The following is a 17,945-nucleotide window of genomic DNA, read 5'->3' on the forward strand; positions in this document are numbered from 1 at the left end:
AGACAGAGATCACAAGTAGGCAGAGAGGCAGGTAGAGAGAGAGAAAGAGAGAGAGAGAGAAGGAAGCAGGCCCCCCGCTGAGCAGAGAGCCCAATGTAGGGCTTGATCCCAGGACCCTGGGATCATGACCTGAGCTGAAGGCAGAGGCTTTAACCCACTGAGCCACCCAGGCGCCCAAGTGCATAAATCTTTAAAGCAAATAAACCACCACACGAACACCACTACCAACTAAATAATTTAAGGATGGGGGAAGAGGTAGCTTGACAGCAGTTCACTTCAAGTAGAGTTCAAGTTTTAGTGGGACCTAAGCTTGTAATGGACCAGCAACACAATTCAGCTGCTGAAAAACTAATGCAATTAGAGCCTGCAAATACAATGTGTCCAGATCCTGGATGCTAATAGTCTCCCACTAACCTAAACTACTCCAGGCATATCTGGATCCAGCTCTAGGTATCATTCAATCCAATAAACATTTACTGAATGCTTATTTGGGATGAGGCATGCCCTAACCCCATACTTTAGGAGGTAAACTGAGAAGTTAGAATATGTCTAAAAGACAATCACAGTATGCCAAAGATTTTAAGACCATGACATACGATGAACAATTGAAGGAAGAAAGGATACTACAGAAGAGTAGGAATATACATTTTAGCGCTTTGAAGGAGTTAGTATGTAGAACAGAGAGTACTTTTTTTTTTTTTTGGTGTTGCACCTGAAGGTTCAGGTTATAAAGAGGAAGATTCCAACATAAGGAAGAGATTCTCATCATTTTAAAAAAGATGTTTTTTTAAAATTAATCTCTACACCCAATGTGGGTCTTGAACTTATAACCCTGAGATTAAGACTTGCATGCTCCACCAAATGAGTCAGCCAGGTACCCCCAAATTCTCATCATTTAAAAAACTGAATAGTCTATAGCCTAAAATATTATGCACTATTTCACTAAGTGTTCAAGAAGAAGTTGGACATGACCCCAACAAGTAAGATATATGACTTGGGAAGGAGACCAGATTAGATGGCCTCTTCAGCTCCGTCAGCTTTCAGGGTTCGGTGGTCCTGGCACTGCCATCTGCAACACTGAAGTCCAGTAGAAGAAAGGAGGTATGGCACCTGGCATTCTGGTATAAATCTGATAATTTAGAGCGATTATGCTCCTATGAGCCACTCCTCTTTTTGTTTACGACATTCAAAGAAAACCAAAGTTTCATCTGCCGAAGAGATGCCTATTACGTTTGCTGATAGGATAATATACTGCTACCCCATAGTAATGGCTTCCTCAACCCACTAGTAGATTAACAATCTACTGTGTTCTACGTGGTTAGAAAACCAAAGTTAATTGGCCAGAGTTCCAGACCGACTTTTAGGAAAGAAAAAATGGAGAAGGAAAATTAATGGATAAGAGAAAGAACTGCCCACAATTTAAAAAGACTCCTTTTTTAAGTGTCCTAGATATGGGATGGAAAGAAAGAAATTAGGGACCTGAATTATGCCTATTGATCCTATTTGTGGCTAGGATTTATAGTAGTTACAATTAGAAACCAGCATTTTGTGAACTAAGTCATGATTAAGTGTCTATACTTTCTAGCAAGAGTTCCTTTTGAAGAAGGAAAAAAGAAACCAACCATTTCTCAGGTGAAAATGAAACTTTTTGTCTTACCCTGGGATCAATAATAATTAGGGAGCAGCACATCCCTAAAGAACCAAGGACAGCTGTACCAGCAAAAGCAGGCCATCTCCAGAGAGCCAGAGGATGAGAAGAACTGGCTGGGAAAAAGCAAAAGCCCAGGAATAACAGACTTTGGACTGCTAGACTCTCGTCCCTTCCCACCCCAATGACCCTACTATAAAATATGTCAAATACCTTTCTTCCTGACCTACAAAGACAGAAGTAGCAATTCTAGGTCACCTTGACTGCCCCTTTGGTTCTCAACTCCTAGCATTTAGAAAGAGTTGTAAAGACCAGGAAGCAGTAACAGAAACAAAAGAATAAAGAAACGCTCCTAAAACCAGAGGGTGTTTCTTTCTTTCTTTCTTTTTTTTTTTTTTAAAGATTTTATTTTTTATTTATTTGAGAGAAGGGGAGGAGAAGAGGGAGAAGGACAAAGCAGACTTTGTGCTAAGCAGGGAGCCTGATGTGAAGCTCAGTCCTGAGATCGTTACCTCAGCCAAAATCAAGAGTCCTACGCTTAGCCAACTGAGCCACTCAGGCACCCCAAAACCACGGCATCTAAAGAAAGGATCCCAAGTCAATCTCACACAAACACACCACACTTCCTCTCACTCATTCTTTCTCTGAGTCTCTCTCTTCCCAGGCTTTTGATGCTTACCTATTAAAAAACTGAAAAAAGCATAGGGTGAGAACTACTGTCTAAAAGATTAGCAGAATAAAGGACATACATCACATGAATCATCTCAGATACCCATAAAAAAGTCAATGCTAAGTTTAAAACCTAATTTACCACACCACAAAATTATAGGTATGAGATCCAATTAACTATTAGTGGGACAACTGCAACCAAAGGTCTTTGCTGTATAGATACACATCTAGAGAAACAGAATGAATGCAAAGAATGTTGTCAGACTGAGAACCTAAAAAGGAGAGAATTTGGGGGTCATTCACTCACACACATGGGAACAAGGGCTAGAACATTCTGGAGGAAACTCACAATCATACATTTCTTCTCCAGTGCTCTCAGCAATTTCATCTGTAACTGTCTGCTTAGAATCAAGCCCTTTCAACTTACCTCAAGGCCCAGGACTCTTTTTTTTTTTTTAAAGATTTTATCCATTTATTTGACAGAGATCACAAATAGGCAGAGAGGCAGGCAGGGGCGGGGGGGGGGGGCAGCGCAGGGGAGGCAGCAGGCTCCCTGCTAATCAGAGAGCCCAATGCCGGGCTCGATCCCAGGACTCTGAGATCATAACCTGAGCCAAAGGCAGTCTTAATTCACTGAGTCACCCAGCTGCCCCATGGCCCAGGACTCTTAATTACTTCTAGTCACAAGAAGCAGCTATTCTAGTATCACTGGCTCAGTCACGAATATAGTCCCTCCACACCACTTCCAAAATGGTCAAGTAAGTACTTGACATAATTCATTAAGAGAAAAAAAAATCAATGTAATTAACAAGTAAAAAGGCTCACTGTTCGTTTTCTAAAACAACATTCAAAGGTCACCAAATACATATATAAGACCTCTTCCAACTAACTCACCACTACAATTTTTCTCCAGCTGGCTATTATAATCCTATAAAACCCTAGCCTTTACAAAAGGTGAAGGCCCACACCTGGGAGGCCTCAACTGACACTCTCAGAGCATGCACCTGGAACTCACTAAACAGGTACTTCTATTTTACAGTCCAATAGCTTGATTCAGGATAAAGGGCTGAGCTCAAGGCTGACTTCTTTTTTCCTAGGAGTCACACTCCAGAAACAGTCCCTTATCTGAGCCAACAAAAATAGGCCACAGTCAGCAAACCCTACATTGCTGGAAGAAAATGAGATGCAAAAGACGGGGCACAGGACAAGAATATTTTGCACAAACCAACACTGACTCCAGACATAAATGCACAGACCTAACAACTCCTTAATCCATTCCACATCAAAGTACTGTGTCCTTCTCTCAAAGCTATATACCTCCAAAACAAGTGTTTACCAATTAGTACTGCTACTTTTGCACCATACTCTTTCTTTGTTAAAAAGTTCAACATGGAGGGGCGCCTGGGTGGCTCAGTGGGTTAAGCCGCTGCCTTCGGCTCAGGTCGTGATCTCAGGGTTCTGGGATCAAGCCCCGCATCAGGCTCTCTGCTCAGCAGGGAGCCTGCTTCCTCCTCTCTCTCTGCCTGCCTCTCTGCCTGCTTGCCATCTCTCTCTGTCAAGTAAATAAAAATCTTTAAAAAAAAAAAAAAAAAAAGTTCAACATGGAAGCATCAAGAGCCAGTGAGCTCTCTATACATTCTGAGCTGTAGGCTAGTAGCTCACCAAAGAATGGAGCAGGATCTAGAATGCTGTATTTAACACCCACGTGTGAGAAAATCTCTCACAAAGAGATCTAAACTCTAAATACAGACTTTTTCCCCACTCTCACCTAGTCTTAGCTCCAGAGATGATAAAGTGAAGAGAATTAGGATCCTGTTTCTAATGCATCCTTACATTCTCAGGAGATACATGAAATTCTCCTTTTTAGTGTGATTTTTGGCAAATAAAGTTTACTATAGTGAGTGTTCCATGTGTATGTTTAGATAGAGCTACAAAAGAGTGCTATTTCTGTATCTCACTGGAATTTAGTATAAATCTAAACAATTTCAGGGGCGCCTGGGTGGCTCGGTGGGTTAAAAGCCTCTGCCTTTGGCTCAGGTCAGGATCCCAGGGTCCCGGGAACGAGCCCCACATTGGGCTCTCTGCTCAGCTGGGAGCCTGCTTCCCCCTCTCTCTCTGCCTGCTTCTCTGCCTACTTGTGATCTCTGACTGTCAAATAAATAAATAAAATCTTTTTTAAAAAATCTAAACAATTTCTTTTTTTTATGAGCTTTAAAATTTTATTTTATTTATTTATTTAACAGATAGAGATCACAAGCAGGCAGAGAGGCAGGCAGAGAGAGAGAGCGAGAGGAGGAAGCAGGCTCCCTGCTGAGCTGAGAGCTGGATGTGGGGCTTGATGCCAGGACCCCGGGATCATGACCTGAGCCGAAGACAGAGGCTTTAACCCATTGAGCCACCCAGGCGCCCCAAATCTAAACAATTTCTAATTCTAATAAGATATATATGGTAGGCCCTACAGCAACCTCTAATGAAACAACTAAAAAAATAGTGAAAAAAAATCATTAAAGAAATAGAAGTGCTATATTGGAAAATATTCATTTAATGCAAAAGAAACCAGTTAATAAGGTACAGAGGAACACAAAAAACATGAGACAACTAAGAAACTAAAAGTGAAATGGCAGACATAAGTCCAGTTATATCAATAACAACATTAAATGTGAATGTAATAAATAACCCAATCAAAAGGCAGAGATTAACAGACTAGATAAAGTAACCAAGATCCAACCATATGCCATCCACCAGACACATTTTAGATTCAAAGGTACAAATAGGTCAAAAGTAAAGGAATGAAAAAAAGATATGTCATGACAGAAATGAAGGCAGAGATAATTCAACAATAAAAACTGGGCACTGGAGCCCATGGCCACCTCATTGGAGCATGGCAAACCAACCAAGGGGAAGCCCTTTAAACTCCTAGGAATTCTGTATGCCAAAAACATTCCCTGTGCACAGGATTCAATACTGTATGGCTGATTAGGGTCTGCTGTGGCTGGTCCTGGACATTGAGAAGATCGTGTGATGTTGGGAGTAGGAGGATTTATCCTGGTGACTTTGGGATGTTGGTTCCTTTGTAGGTATAATTACACAAAGCTAAGAATCCCGGAAGAACTGCCAGAGAAGGAATTAAAAATAAGATTTTATAGGAAAGTACCCACCTTGATCCTGAAAGAAAACAAACCAACAGCAGTAGTAGCAAACAAGCAGTTGCCTCTGATGTCAGGTTGTAAATAATACCATTCAGTATCTCTGGTCCCTTCTAGGTCCACCTAGAGCCAAGGGAACTGAATAAAGCTGGATATGGAAGGGAGTTGCTTTCTAGAATGAATGATGCAGATCATCAAAATGAAGGCTGGTAAGACCTCCAGACTTGCAAAGAAATAATAATTTTTTTTAAAAAGATGATAATAATGAACACTTACATAGCACTGACTGTGCTAGGTATTGACTGTGTACCAGGTACTACTCCAAGTGCTTTACATATATTGTCATTTAATCATCTCAGCAATGACCCATGTTCCATGAGGAAACTCAAAGCAAAGAGTGGTTTAAAAATGTATCCAAAGTAAGTGGTAGAGCTTAGACTCAAACTCAGAGAACCGAACTCTATATAGAGTCCCTGCTCTTAACCACTACGTTGCGCCATATCTTAAATAAACAGAGCAATGAACAAACCTAAAATACAAAACTGAACAAAGACATACAGAAAAAATGTGGAGTCTCAAATTCTATACTCAACAGTTAATTCAGCCTGATTTCAATTAACAAATCAGAACTGTGGCTAACTCAAAAAAGCAGAGTGGGTGCTGGAATAGACACATGCAGAAAAGTGAATCTGGAGCTTTACCTTACACCATATATAAAACTTTCCTTAAAATGTATCAAAGACCTAAATGTAAGAGCTAAAACTATAAAACTCTTCAAAGGAAACATAAGAAAGCTGCAAGGCTTGAATTGCCAATGATTGCTTGGATATGACACCAAAAGCATGGCCAGCAAAAGAAAAAAACAGATAAGCGGGACTTCATCAAAATTATAAACTTTTATAAATCAAAGGACAAAATCAACAGAATGAAAGGGAATCTACAGAAAAAAAAAGTCTGTAAACCATGTACTTCATAAAAGATTGGAATCCAGAATATATAAAAAATTCTTAGAACTCAACAACAAAACAGCCAAACAACCCAATTTAAGAACTGGCAAAGGATACGAATAGACATTTCTCCAAGGAAGATAGACAAATAACCAATAAACACATGAAAAAGATTACCAATACCACTAGTCATTATGGAAATGCAAGTCAAAACTGCAATTCAATACCACTTCATACCCAAGACCTATTACCAAAAAATAGAAAATAATAAGTATCAGCCAGGGTATGAGAAACTGGAATCCTTGCACAATACTGGTGGGAATGCAAAATGGTGCAGCTGATATGGAAAAGGGTATGGTGATTCCCCCCAAAATTAAAAATAAAATGACCATATGATTCAGCAATCCACTTCTGGGTATATACCCAAAAAAAGAAAAAGCAGGTTCTCAAAGATTGGTATACCCATGTTCAGAGAAGCATTGTTTTTAATAGCCAAAAAGTGGAAGCAATGCAAGGGTCCATCACTGGATAAATGATAAATGTGGTATAGATACAATGGAATATTATTCAGTCTTTTTTTAAAAAAGGGGGGGAAAAAGGGGTGCCTGGCTGGCTCAGTCAGTGGAGCATGGGACTCTTGATCTTGGGACTGTGAGTTCAAGTCCCATGCTGCGTGTAGAGATCACTTTAAAAAAAAAAAAAAAAAGAAGGAAATTATGATATATGATATAACATGGAAGGACCTTGAGGATATTATGCTAAGTAAAATATGCCAGGCACAGAGCGACAAATATTGTTTAATTCCTCTTATAAATACATTCCTAGAGTAGTCAAACTCACAAACACAGAAAGTGGAATGGCAACTGCCAGGGGCTAGAAGAGGAGAGAACAAGGAGTTACTGTTTCATTTCAGTTGAAGAATATGAAAAAGATGCCTCATGGTAATGGATGCATAACACTATGGATGCACTTAATGTCACAGAACTGTAGAAATGGTTAAAATAGTAAATTTTATATTATGCAAATTTTCTTGCAATTTTCTTTAAAAAAAGCAAAGTGAGGGAGTGCCAGGGTTGTGAGATCAGCTGCTGTACTGGGCTCTGTGCTCAGCACGGAGTCTGCTCTAGATTCTCTCACCCTCTCCTGTCCCTTCCCCTCCCACACTCTCTTGGGCTCTCTCTCTCCAATAAATAAATAAATTTTTCTTTTTTAAGATTTTATTCATTTATTTGACAGACAGAGATCACAGGTAGGCAGAGAGGCAGGCAGAGAGAAAGGAAGGGAAGCAGGTTCCCCGCTGAGCAGAGAGCCCAATGCAGGCAGGGCTGGATCTCAGGACCCCAGGATTATGACCTAAGCCGAAGGCAGAGGCCTTAACCCACTGAGCCACCCAGGCGCCCCTCCAATAAATAAATCTTTAAAATAATAATGATGATGATAAATCAAAAAATTTTAAAAGGAAAGCGGAAAAAGACCCCAAGAGAATTTCAGATTGAGGGAAATATATAAGACTAAAGTCACACTCACCTGAAATCACAGCAGCCCCAACTAAAAATCTTAATATTCCATTACAAATATCTGGATCTCTTCAACCAAGTCTTCTTTACTGTACTGTAGTTCACCAAACCTAGCTATGACCTAATGCGAAACCTCACTCTGCAGCATAAACCAAGTTAGGGGAAAACAGACGATTAGCCACATGGGATTCAGTGTTTGGTTTTTTATTTCTAGCTGTCCTCTTAAGAGATCAGAGAACAGCAACTATTAGAATAATATGTAATGCTCCCAGTCACTGGGGAAACGATATTATACCAGCTTCATTTTGGTGCGTTGTTTTAATCTGCATAATGCTTTTTATTCTCTGTAATGGGAGATCAGCAGGGTCTGCTTAACAGAAGAAAGGTCATTACTGACAAATTCTAACCCAGGGGATAATCTGAGCCTGCCTGTCTGCCACTTTTGAGCAGACAACTGGTTTAGAAGCTTATTTTCATGTACTTCTTGCTATTCAAGAGTCATCAGCCCAATGCCTCTGCTCCTGTCATTTGACTGCTTTGGTCCACATTTTTCACTACACTACATTGCATCCTTCAGCTAAAGCGCCTGGTGTCAAACTGTTCCTCCTCTCAACTCACCAGTATCCATTCTGATAAAAGAACTGTGACTCAAAGGCAAATTCTGTAACCTAAACAGGTTCATGGGCAAGCGGATTTGGACGGACTCTGCCTAGCTGAGACCTCACATTCCCTTTCCAACCCTAATTGCAACCATCAACAGTGAATGTGCGCTCCCTGATTACCGCCTGAGGGCTTTTTCTCCATGACATTCAGAATTCTATATGCAGCCTGCTCCAAAGGGTGCTATGCTCAATGAACTCCCCTATCAGAGGCTGCTGAGAGCTATTCTTGTTCCCCAGCCTCCCTAGCAGAGTGTACATTTAAAGCTTTCCTCCTCCTCCTCCTCCCCCTCCTTTTTTTTGAGGGAATATTTTTTAGGATGAAGGAAAACAGCTACATAAGCACATAAGCAGGAAGTGGGGGAGGACTACTTGAGCACTGAAACAAAGAGATCGTGGAGCAAAGAGAGGGACAAGAGGCAAACTTACAAGGTGAACAATTAAGACACTTACAAAAGAAATGCACTAAAACCTCATTCCAAACCCCAAGCTTGTCACTAACCACAGCAATATCTAAAAAGTCACTCTTGTCAACCCTTGGAGGCCTAATGGATAAGAAGGCATTGCCAAAGAAAAACTAAACTTTAGTGCACTCCTAATACAGGGAAAAATTAATATATTAATCAGAGTTAAAACTTTATCCACCTTAAGAAAATTACAGATCAGGAAAAAACATATTTGCAGTGATTCAGCCACTATTTCTGTGAGCAACCAGAGAATAGGATTGTGAATGTGGTGCTAATAAAATGCTAATTAAGTGAAAAGCATTAAGATGTTAACTTCGGTAGATTCATTAAGGCCTTCAAATTACTTACCTTGAAAGTTGTTTGATTAGAAGAAGGTCAGATTTTAGTCTAACATTTTTCTTTTTCTCTTTTGACTAATTAGGTTAATAGTTAGCAGACATCTTCCTAAAGTACAGGATCTCGCTAGGGTAACCTGCTAAGTGGTGGCAGGAGATACTTAGCATAAAAGTCTCCAAGCAAAACTTCCCAAATGCTTTCCTTCCAGTCCTGCATTTGGCCCCTCAGAGTATTTTTCCTTTGTGGACTGAAAGGTCCTCCAATGATAGGTCCGTGATCAAAGGAGCGAGACTGATAGAAAGCGAAGGTCAAGCAAAGCTTTATTTTGCGCCATGCATCGAGAATCAAACCGACAGTCAAACCAACCAGTCGGGGCTGTCTCTTACAAAGAGGCGACCCCTCCCTGCCTTACAGACTAACTTTTATAGAGCAAAGGCCATGTGGTTGGGCCTGGCCATATGCAGGTGGCCAGTGAGATTGTAACACTTTGTAAAGAAAGCTGCATAGTCATGCTAGGCCACACATGGTGGCAAATTGAATTACAATTTATCTTGTAGATATTTGAACTAGCCTATCACCTTGGTCAGAATTGGCGCCCAAAAGGCAGGGACCCACACTCCTTGGTAGCTAGGGAGACAGTATGCGCACCCCACTGATTGGGTGTCTCCACTTGGCTTGATCCGCCCTAGTATTTGGGCTTTGTTACCTGGGACTGATTTCCTGGACTTGCTTTTAAGTAAGTTCTCTGAGGGGGGAGGGGCAGGGTCAGTTTAAGTTTTACTGCATAAACAACAAAATCACTATTTAACCGGATGGAGTTGTTCTGGCTAAATAGGCCCTTACAGGACCAGCTGATCTGTGAAGGCAGCTAAAGTAACAATTATACAAAGTAGAATTTTAAAGTAATATTTTATTTTTCTTGTGGCAAAACAAAGGAACAACTCACCTATGGGAAGGAACAAACACAGGGCCCTGTACATTACTGACATCAGGTATTTCAATAAAAATAGCAATTTCAGGGCACCTGGCTAGCTCAGTCAGTACATTCATCTCAAGGTCATGAGTTCAAGCCCCACGTCAGGTATGAAGGCTACTTAAAAATAAATAGTTTCTCAAAAACACTAATTTGGAAAAACATTCAGACCCCTATGTTTACTGCAGTATTATTTACATTGGCCAAGATATGGAGGCAACCCAAGTGTCCATCAAGAGATAAAAGGATAAATTTGTGGTATGTATACATATATAGTCACATACAATGGAATATTACTCAGCCATTAAAAAAGACTGAGCTCTTGCCACTGACAACATAGATGAACTTAGAGGGTATTATGCTAAGTGACAGAAAAAGACAAATACTATATGATTTCACTTACATATGAAATCTAAAAAACAAAACAAATAAGCAAACAAACAAAAACAGACCATAAATACAGAGAACAAACTGGTGGTTGCCAGGTGGGTGTGGGCAGGGGGATGGATATTATAGGTGAAGCAGATTAAGAGGTACAAATGTTCAGTTACAAAATAAAAGCAAAGATGAAAAGTACAGCATAGGGAATATAATCAATAATACTGAAATAACTATGTATGGTGAGAGATGATAACTACACTTATCATGGTGAGCACTGCACTATGGATAGAATTGTTGAGCTGCTACGCTGTGCACCTAAAACTGATAAAACACTGTATGTCAACTATACTTCAATTTAAAAAATTGCAGCTTCTAAGCAGCTGCATTTTAAGAATCTGAAGGATCACACAGGAAGAGAGAGACAAATTGTTTAAACACAAATAACTCTGACAATTAAAGAACTGGCATGACTAAGCCACGAAAGACAAGTGAAAAGCAAACAGACTGACACTTGAGTAAATTTAGGCCTCCAAGCATGTGGAAGCACTTTGAATTTTCACTGTCACAATCTAAACTCCAAAGAACATTAAAGTCTGCAGCCTTTCTGCTGCCTTTCACCTGCTGGTAAGATACTATGTTAGGGTTGCCATTAGATATACTGCATCCCAGAAGATTCCAAAGACTTAACTTGTAGCTGTCATCAACCACCAAACCAGCTTGAGGTCCTCTCAGCTGTTAGATGTCTGATAATTTCACATGCAACCCAAACATTTTCCAGGGTTATCAAAGAACATACTATAGACGAGGTGGCTAAGAGTTCATTTACTCTGCCTTAGAATCTTTTCCAGCGGACGCCTGGGTGGCGCAGTTGGTTGGACGACTGCCTTCGGCTCAGGGCGTGATCCTGGAGTCCCGGGATCGAGTCCCACATCAGGCTCCCAGCTCCATGGGGAGTCTGCTTCGCTCTCTGACCTTCTCCTCGCTCATGCTCTCTCTCACTGTTTCTCTCTCAAATAAATAAATAAAATCTTTAAAAAAAAAAAAAAAAAAAAAGAATCTTTTCCAGCTGTGAGATCAGTACCAATAATCTCTGTAAGAACAGAAGAAAGTGTTGCACACTATCACAGTTTTACTTCTAAGTCTTTGTATACTTTATCCTTATTAATAAGCTTGGTGGCCAATAGTTAAACATCCCATAGTATCCTTAGGAGACCCATGGGTCCAATTTTCTGACAGTTTCTTGTTTTCTAAACCACCCAAACTTAGTAGTGTCATGGATGCACAACACAAGCTCTTAGAAAAAACTGAAGGAGCGTAAGGCAGCACTCATTACTGCTGGAGTGGATTGCAGACTTGGGCATACCACATTTCACCCTCAGCTAAGAGAATACTAACTCTGAGAAAAGAAACTCCCTATACCACCCTTGTTCAAAGCATCGAAATCTACCTAAAACAAAACATCTTTCAAGGTTAAGGATAACATCTTAACTTTCATAGAAGGGACAAATGAAGACATACTTAGGAAACATTCTAAGGAAGGCTCAAAATGCTAATCCTAAATACAGTATGGCAATCATTCAAAAAACTAAACAGAATTATCATATAATGCACCAATTCCACTTCTAGGTATATGCCCAAGAGAAGTGAAAGCAGGGACTGGACAGATATTTGCACACCCATGTACAAATAACCAAAACACAATGACCAAAAGGTGGTAGCAACCCTCTTGGGATTTCATCAATGGAAGAATGGATTTAAAAAACATGGCAGGGGCGCCTGGGTGGCTCAGTGGGTTAAAGCCTCTGCCTTCGGCTCAGGTCATGATCCCGGTGTCCTGAGATCAAGTCCCGCATCGGGCTCTCTGCTCAGCAGAGAGCCTGCTTCCTCCTCTCTCTCTCTGCCTGCCTCTCTGCCTACTTGTGATATCTCTGTCTGTCAAATAAATAAATAAAATCTTTAAAAAACAAAACAAAACATGGCATAGGGGCGTCTGGGTGGCTCAGTGGGTTAAGCCTCTGCCTTTGGCCCAGGTCATGATTTCAGGGTCCTGGGACAGAGCCCCGCATCAGGCTCTCTGCTCAGCAGGGAGCCTGCTTCCCCACCCCCCTCTGCCTGCCTCTCTGCCTACTTGTGGTCTCTATCTGTTAAATAAATAAAATATTTTAAAAAAACATGGCATATACATACAATGGGATATTAATCAGCCTTTAAAAGGAAGGAAATTCTGACCCATACTACAAAAGGGATGACTCTTAAATACATTATGCTTCAGGCCAGTATTTTATAGTTAACTAAGTCCCGTCACATATGTTATATAATTCTCACAACTATTTCCCCATGAAGGAACTGATAATCATCATCATCTTCATTTTATAGGTAGTGGAAAGAGATCCATAGAAGATAAATAACTTGCTCAAGGTCACAAATTGAGTGGTAGAGACAAAAAAAAAAATGTTTTAAAGATTTTATTTATTTGACAGAGATCACAAGTAGGCAGAGAGGCAGACAGAGAGGGGGAAGCAGGCTCCCTGCTGAGCAGAGAGCCCAATGCAGGGCTCGATCCCAGGACCCTGGGATCATGACCAGAGCCAAAGGCAGAGGCTTTAACCCACTGAGTCACCCAGGTGCCCCAAGACAAAAATTTTAAATCCAGCTTCTCTAACTAAAATTTCCATGCTCCTTTCAGTATATCATGCTGACTGTTCTTTTTACCTCCATGGTAGCCTTGGTTGCAACTCAATGGGAGCCATTATGACATGGAAGAAGGAGCCCTGGGGTGCTGGGCTGGCTCAGTCCAGGTGTCTGGCTGGATCAGTCAGTGGAGCATGTGGCTCTTGATCTTAGGGTTGGGAATTTGAGCCCTAAGTTGAGTGCAGAGATTACTTAAAAATATACACTGGGGAGGGTATGTGTTATGGTTTGCCAGACAACAACTGTGGGATTTCCTGCAATTCACAATATCTTTAAGACTCTGTTTTCTCATTGGTAAAAAGTATTTTTTTAAAAAAGCTTATGATACACTCTATAGAGTTTGAATACTGAAGAAGACAGTATATAAAAGAGCACAAAACTTAGCACTTATTAAGGGAAATAAGTGTCAGGAAAAAAAGTCGCCTGGGTGACTCAGTCATTAAGCGTCTGCCTTCGGCTCAGGTCATGATCCTAGGGTCTTGGGATCAAGCCCCGCATCGGGCTCCCTGCTCGCAGGGAAGCCTGCTTCTCCTTCTCCCACTACCCCCTGCTTGTGTTCCCTCTCTCTCGCTTTGTCTCTGTCAAATAAATAGTAAAATCTTTAAAAAAAAGAAAGAAAGAAAGATAAAAAGAAAGAAGGAAGGAAGGAAGAAAGCAAGGCAGAAAGGAAGAAAGAGAGAGAGAAAGAGAAAGAAAGAAAGAAAGAAAGAAAGTAAGTAAGAAAGAAAAGTAATCTTTAGCTGGCTTAGCATTACCACTATTTTGCCCTGATCTGGCCTTAGTGTGGTAAGTGACAAACACATTTTCCTGTAATCTCTTGAGAAAACTGACTGGATCTTTGATACATTTTTTTTTTTTTAAGATCTTATTTATTTGAGAGAGAGAGAGTGAGAGAGAGCATAAGAGGGGAGAAGGTCAGAATGAGAAGCAGACTCCCTGTGCTGGGAGCCTGATGTGGGACTCGATCCTGGGACTCCAGGATCATGACCTGAGCCGAAGGCAGTTACTTAACAAACTGAGCCACCCAGGTGCCCTTTGATACTTTTGACATATACTCCAAGTCTAATTCATTAGTGACAGTGAAGATGAGCTAATTATTCCCTGCAGCAAGTTCATTAAAGAAATGTGAGGAATGAAAATGAAGGTAGAGGCCTGATGGAGACTTGCAAAGAGAAGAAAGAGGTCATAATTACAGGCATCCACTCAAAGTTCAGCCCAGTCCTTTCCGGGCTATTCACAAAAAGCATAGGCCAAAAGCTTAAATCAACTGTTTGATGGCCCTTGGGAAGAATAAGGACAGCAGCCAAGTCAGAAGCCACCGAAAGGGAAAGCAACAAAGTAGGAGATAAAGCAAGCATAAAGGAATGTGATCAAGGAAACAGGTCCCAGATGAAAAGGAGCTGCCTGGAAAGCCTAAGTAAATACATGAATAAATAAACACAACATAAATTATACCCATATGAACTTCAAACTCTAGCCCAGAATCTGGAGCTTCTTTCAAACACCCACATTTGTCATACGGCCCTTGGGTCACAAAGGGATATTTGGGAGAAGGCAGTTTGTAATCCCTGATTTTTATAGAAAATCACATTTATCATAAGGCCTTACTACAGTATCTGGTTTATTTGCTAGGTACAGATATGCATTTGTGAGATTTATAAAACTATGTTTGCAGCAAAATGTCTCTGGGGTCAGGTAAGGCAGATTAACCTTCAGTGCAGTCTTGTTAGCACATCTCACCCTTAGGCCCTCATTCCAGCTCTCCCAACATACACATTTCACACTTCTCCTTTTGTTCCCAGACGTGCCAAATGCCACTGTAAATCACTACAGGACATTTTACTTCAGGAAAAAAAAAAAGAGAGAGAGAGAGAGAGAGAAAGAAAAAATAAATAAAAAAGGAAGGAAAAGAAAAGAAAGATCTGTAAATAAACATTAAATCCCAGACCTGTCACACATCAGAATCTATACCAAGTTGTAGATGTGCATTACCATCGCTGGGAATGTCTGGCAAGGCTTATATCTGGAGCTAAATCAAGTTTCCCCATCTGTTGGGTTTGCCTCTTCTACTCAAGTTTAATTTTTCAATTGTTTGCAAGAACAATTTAATAAGTGTTGAGAAAATGGGAAATGATAGGCACAAAGGGAATGAGGAATGTAAGGAAAGTCAGCTGGGTATTTCATGATACTGAAAGCACATTCTCTCCATTTACGAACAGCTCACTCCTGTGGGTGTGTGGTATTTCCTCAAGACCCTAAGCCAAACTCCATGTCTGACTTAATTTTATCCAATACATATAGCACTCCGTAATTGCTTTGCTGTTTCATAAGGAACCTAAAATAACTTAGCCCCATGAGCTCCATTTGCCTCTGTTTACCGCAAATAGAAAGAGCCATGTAAAGCAAAACGTCAAAGTTCCAGATCCCCATGAATCATTCCCTGAACTCACAGAGAATGGCAGAAAAAAAATTTCAGAGAAAAGCTTTCAGATGGCTTATACACAGAAAACACTGGCAACAAAGATGCCTGAAAAGGGCTTGCAACCATGTCTTGGTACGAAAATTCTCAGAACAGAACTGTGAGCTATTTCAATATGACAATATGAAAGTCTCATGCACTCCTGCTTTTCTTGATCAAGTACGACATTTCTTCCACTCCTACAGACATCAGGGCTTAAAATAGCAGTGGTGTTCAACACACTCCACTCAGCAAGGTACAATAAACCTCAGGATGAGCCAAGGAATGCTGAAAGAGGTAAGTTCTCATTCCTTACCTGATATTAACCAATGCATGGGTCACCTTGCTAGCTGCTTCTTTCCACTGGCCTGCATTGGTAGAAAGCCTCAGGACTATAAGGAAGAAAAGAAAAAAGATCTGTTAGACCCCCAGTATAAAACAAAAATGAGGAATAAAGACACATCTCAGAATAGCTTTATTAGAATAACCAGAGCCTACCACAACACTCCATTTAAAACTTCCTCATCTTAGAGAAAAATATAAAGGCTTATTCTCAACTACCTTCACCAGGATTTTTTTTCTCTAGCTTTTTTTCACATTCTATCAAAATACTCCTCTGCCTTGGGTTCCCCTCCATCTACTCCGTACTAACAGGTTTCCATGCTTAGTTTTTACATTCATTTAAAATCTACATTGAGGTGGTAAGGTAAGATTAACCTGGCAGCCACATTTATCATTGCTCTAATGGCTGATTTAGTGGACGTGGCTGGTTGAGTAAGTATCCCCTCCTGCTCCATACTTATCTTTCTCCTAAAGGTTTCAGCTGGGTCAAACAGGGCAAACTATCTTGTCAGATAGAGGACAGTCATGTTTCAGTCAAGGAATAACCTGCTTTAGCTACTATAACTTAACTGTGTGACCTGCAACATGAATCAAGAGGAATAGCCTTCTCTTTTCTGACCAAGTTCTCTCTCTTTTCCACGCCCAGCAGTAAAAGAAAAGAAGATGGAAAGACAGAACAACCTCAGTCAGCTAAGAGCTTCAGGACCATACATTACAGTACTGATACCATTTCAGAAAAGAGACAAACCAGCACAACTGTTCCTTGGAAGAGCAAGCACATGGCAGGCACTCCAAGTATATGTTTTTAATGAAGGAATACTTAATAAGAGTCAAGTTTACTATGCGCCAAGAAGTGAACAAAGTTAGGTTATATAAAAGATAGCAGAGAGATGAGGAAATAGACTCAAAGGAGACAAATAATTGATCTAAGTCATCCAAACAGTTGTAAGTAACTGAGCCAGAATTTGAACCTGAGGGTATGACTCTAGAGCATGTACTTAGAGTAAATGGTTATGAGTATGAACCTGAAGCCAACTGTCAGAGTCCAATTCCTGCACTTGCCATTTACCACGACAGTAACAGCAATACTTACATGAAAGGACTCTTATGAAAATGAAATAAATTAATATATATAAACCCTTAGATCAGTGCCTGGCACACAGTAAATGTCGTATATTAGCTATTAGTATTTAAATAAATGGCCTCCCAAACAAATGACTGAATATATCTGAGACTTCTCCAAAGGAAGGAAAAGTAGAGCCTAACAACATTACATTAAGAAATTAAGAAACGTGTAACCAATCTGCTTAGGAACTTTATACCTGAGAACCATCACTACCTACTCCTGACCAGTAGTCCAGCCAGGAAAGAAACAGCAGCAGCTAAATCTGAGGGAAGGCCTATGGCTGTAACAGGGAAAGAAAACTCATCTGGCTGCTCTGCATCTCTTCTAGCAATACCTCATTTTTATAAATTCATGTAATTTTATGAAAGAGAGTAAGGAAGCCTTAATAAAACATATTATCAGAACACTGCCTTTCTAATTTACAAGATTTAGTGCTGGGGAAGTTGGTATAGTTCCAAGTCAAAGCTCCTCAGTCTGAAATCCGGTTTCACTCAGTGTATGTGCAAGTTTAATCATGTAATGAAAACAATTGTTTCAGCAGGTCAGACAGATCTTTTCCAACTCAACTGTGAAACTCCTTAGATG

The 17,945-nt window shown here is 40.4% G+C and overlaps 1 protein-coding gene and 1 pseudogene across 1 annotated transcript in view; one reads left to right on the forward strand and one right to left on the reverse strand.

Moving 5' to 3' along the window:
- ARMH3 (armadillo like helical domain containing 3) overlaps positions 1 to 17,945 on the reverse strand; it is a 182,735-nt gene that overhangs the window by 67,968 nt on the left and 96,822 nt on the right. The window contains exon 23 of the mRNA XM_044240358.1: positions 16,209 to 16,284. Coding sequence (XP_044096293.1) covers positions 16,209 to 16,284 — 76 coding nt within the window. The remainder of the gene's footprint in view (positions 1 to 16,208; positions 16,285 to 17,945) is intronic.
- Positions 5,180 to 5,547, forward strand: LOC122898541 (annotated as a pseudogene).

This window comes from Neovison vison, chromosome 2, assembly GCF_020171115.1.
Source record: "Neovison vison isolate M4711 chromosome 2, ASM_NN_V1, whole genome shotgun sequence".
In the NCBI taxonomy this organism is placed as follows: Eukaryota; Metazoa; Chordata; class Mammalia; order Carnivora; family Mustelidae; genus Neogale; species Neogale vison.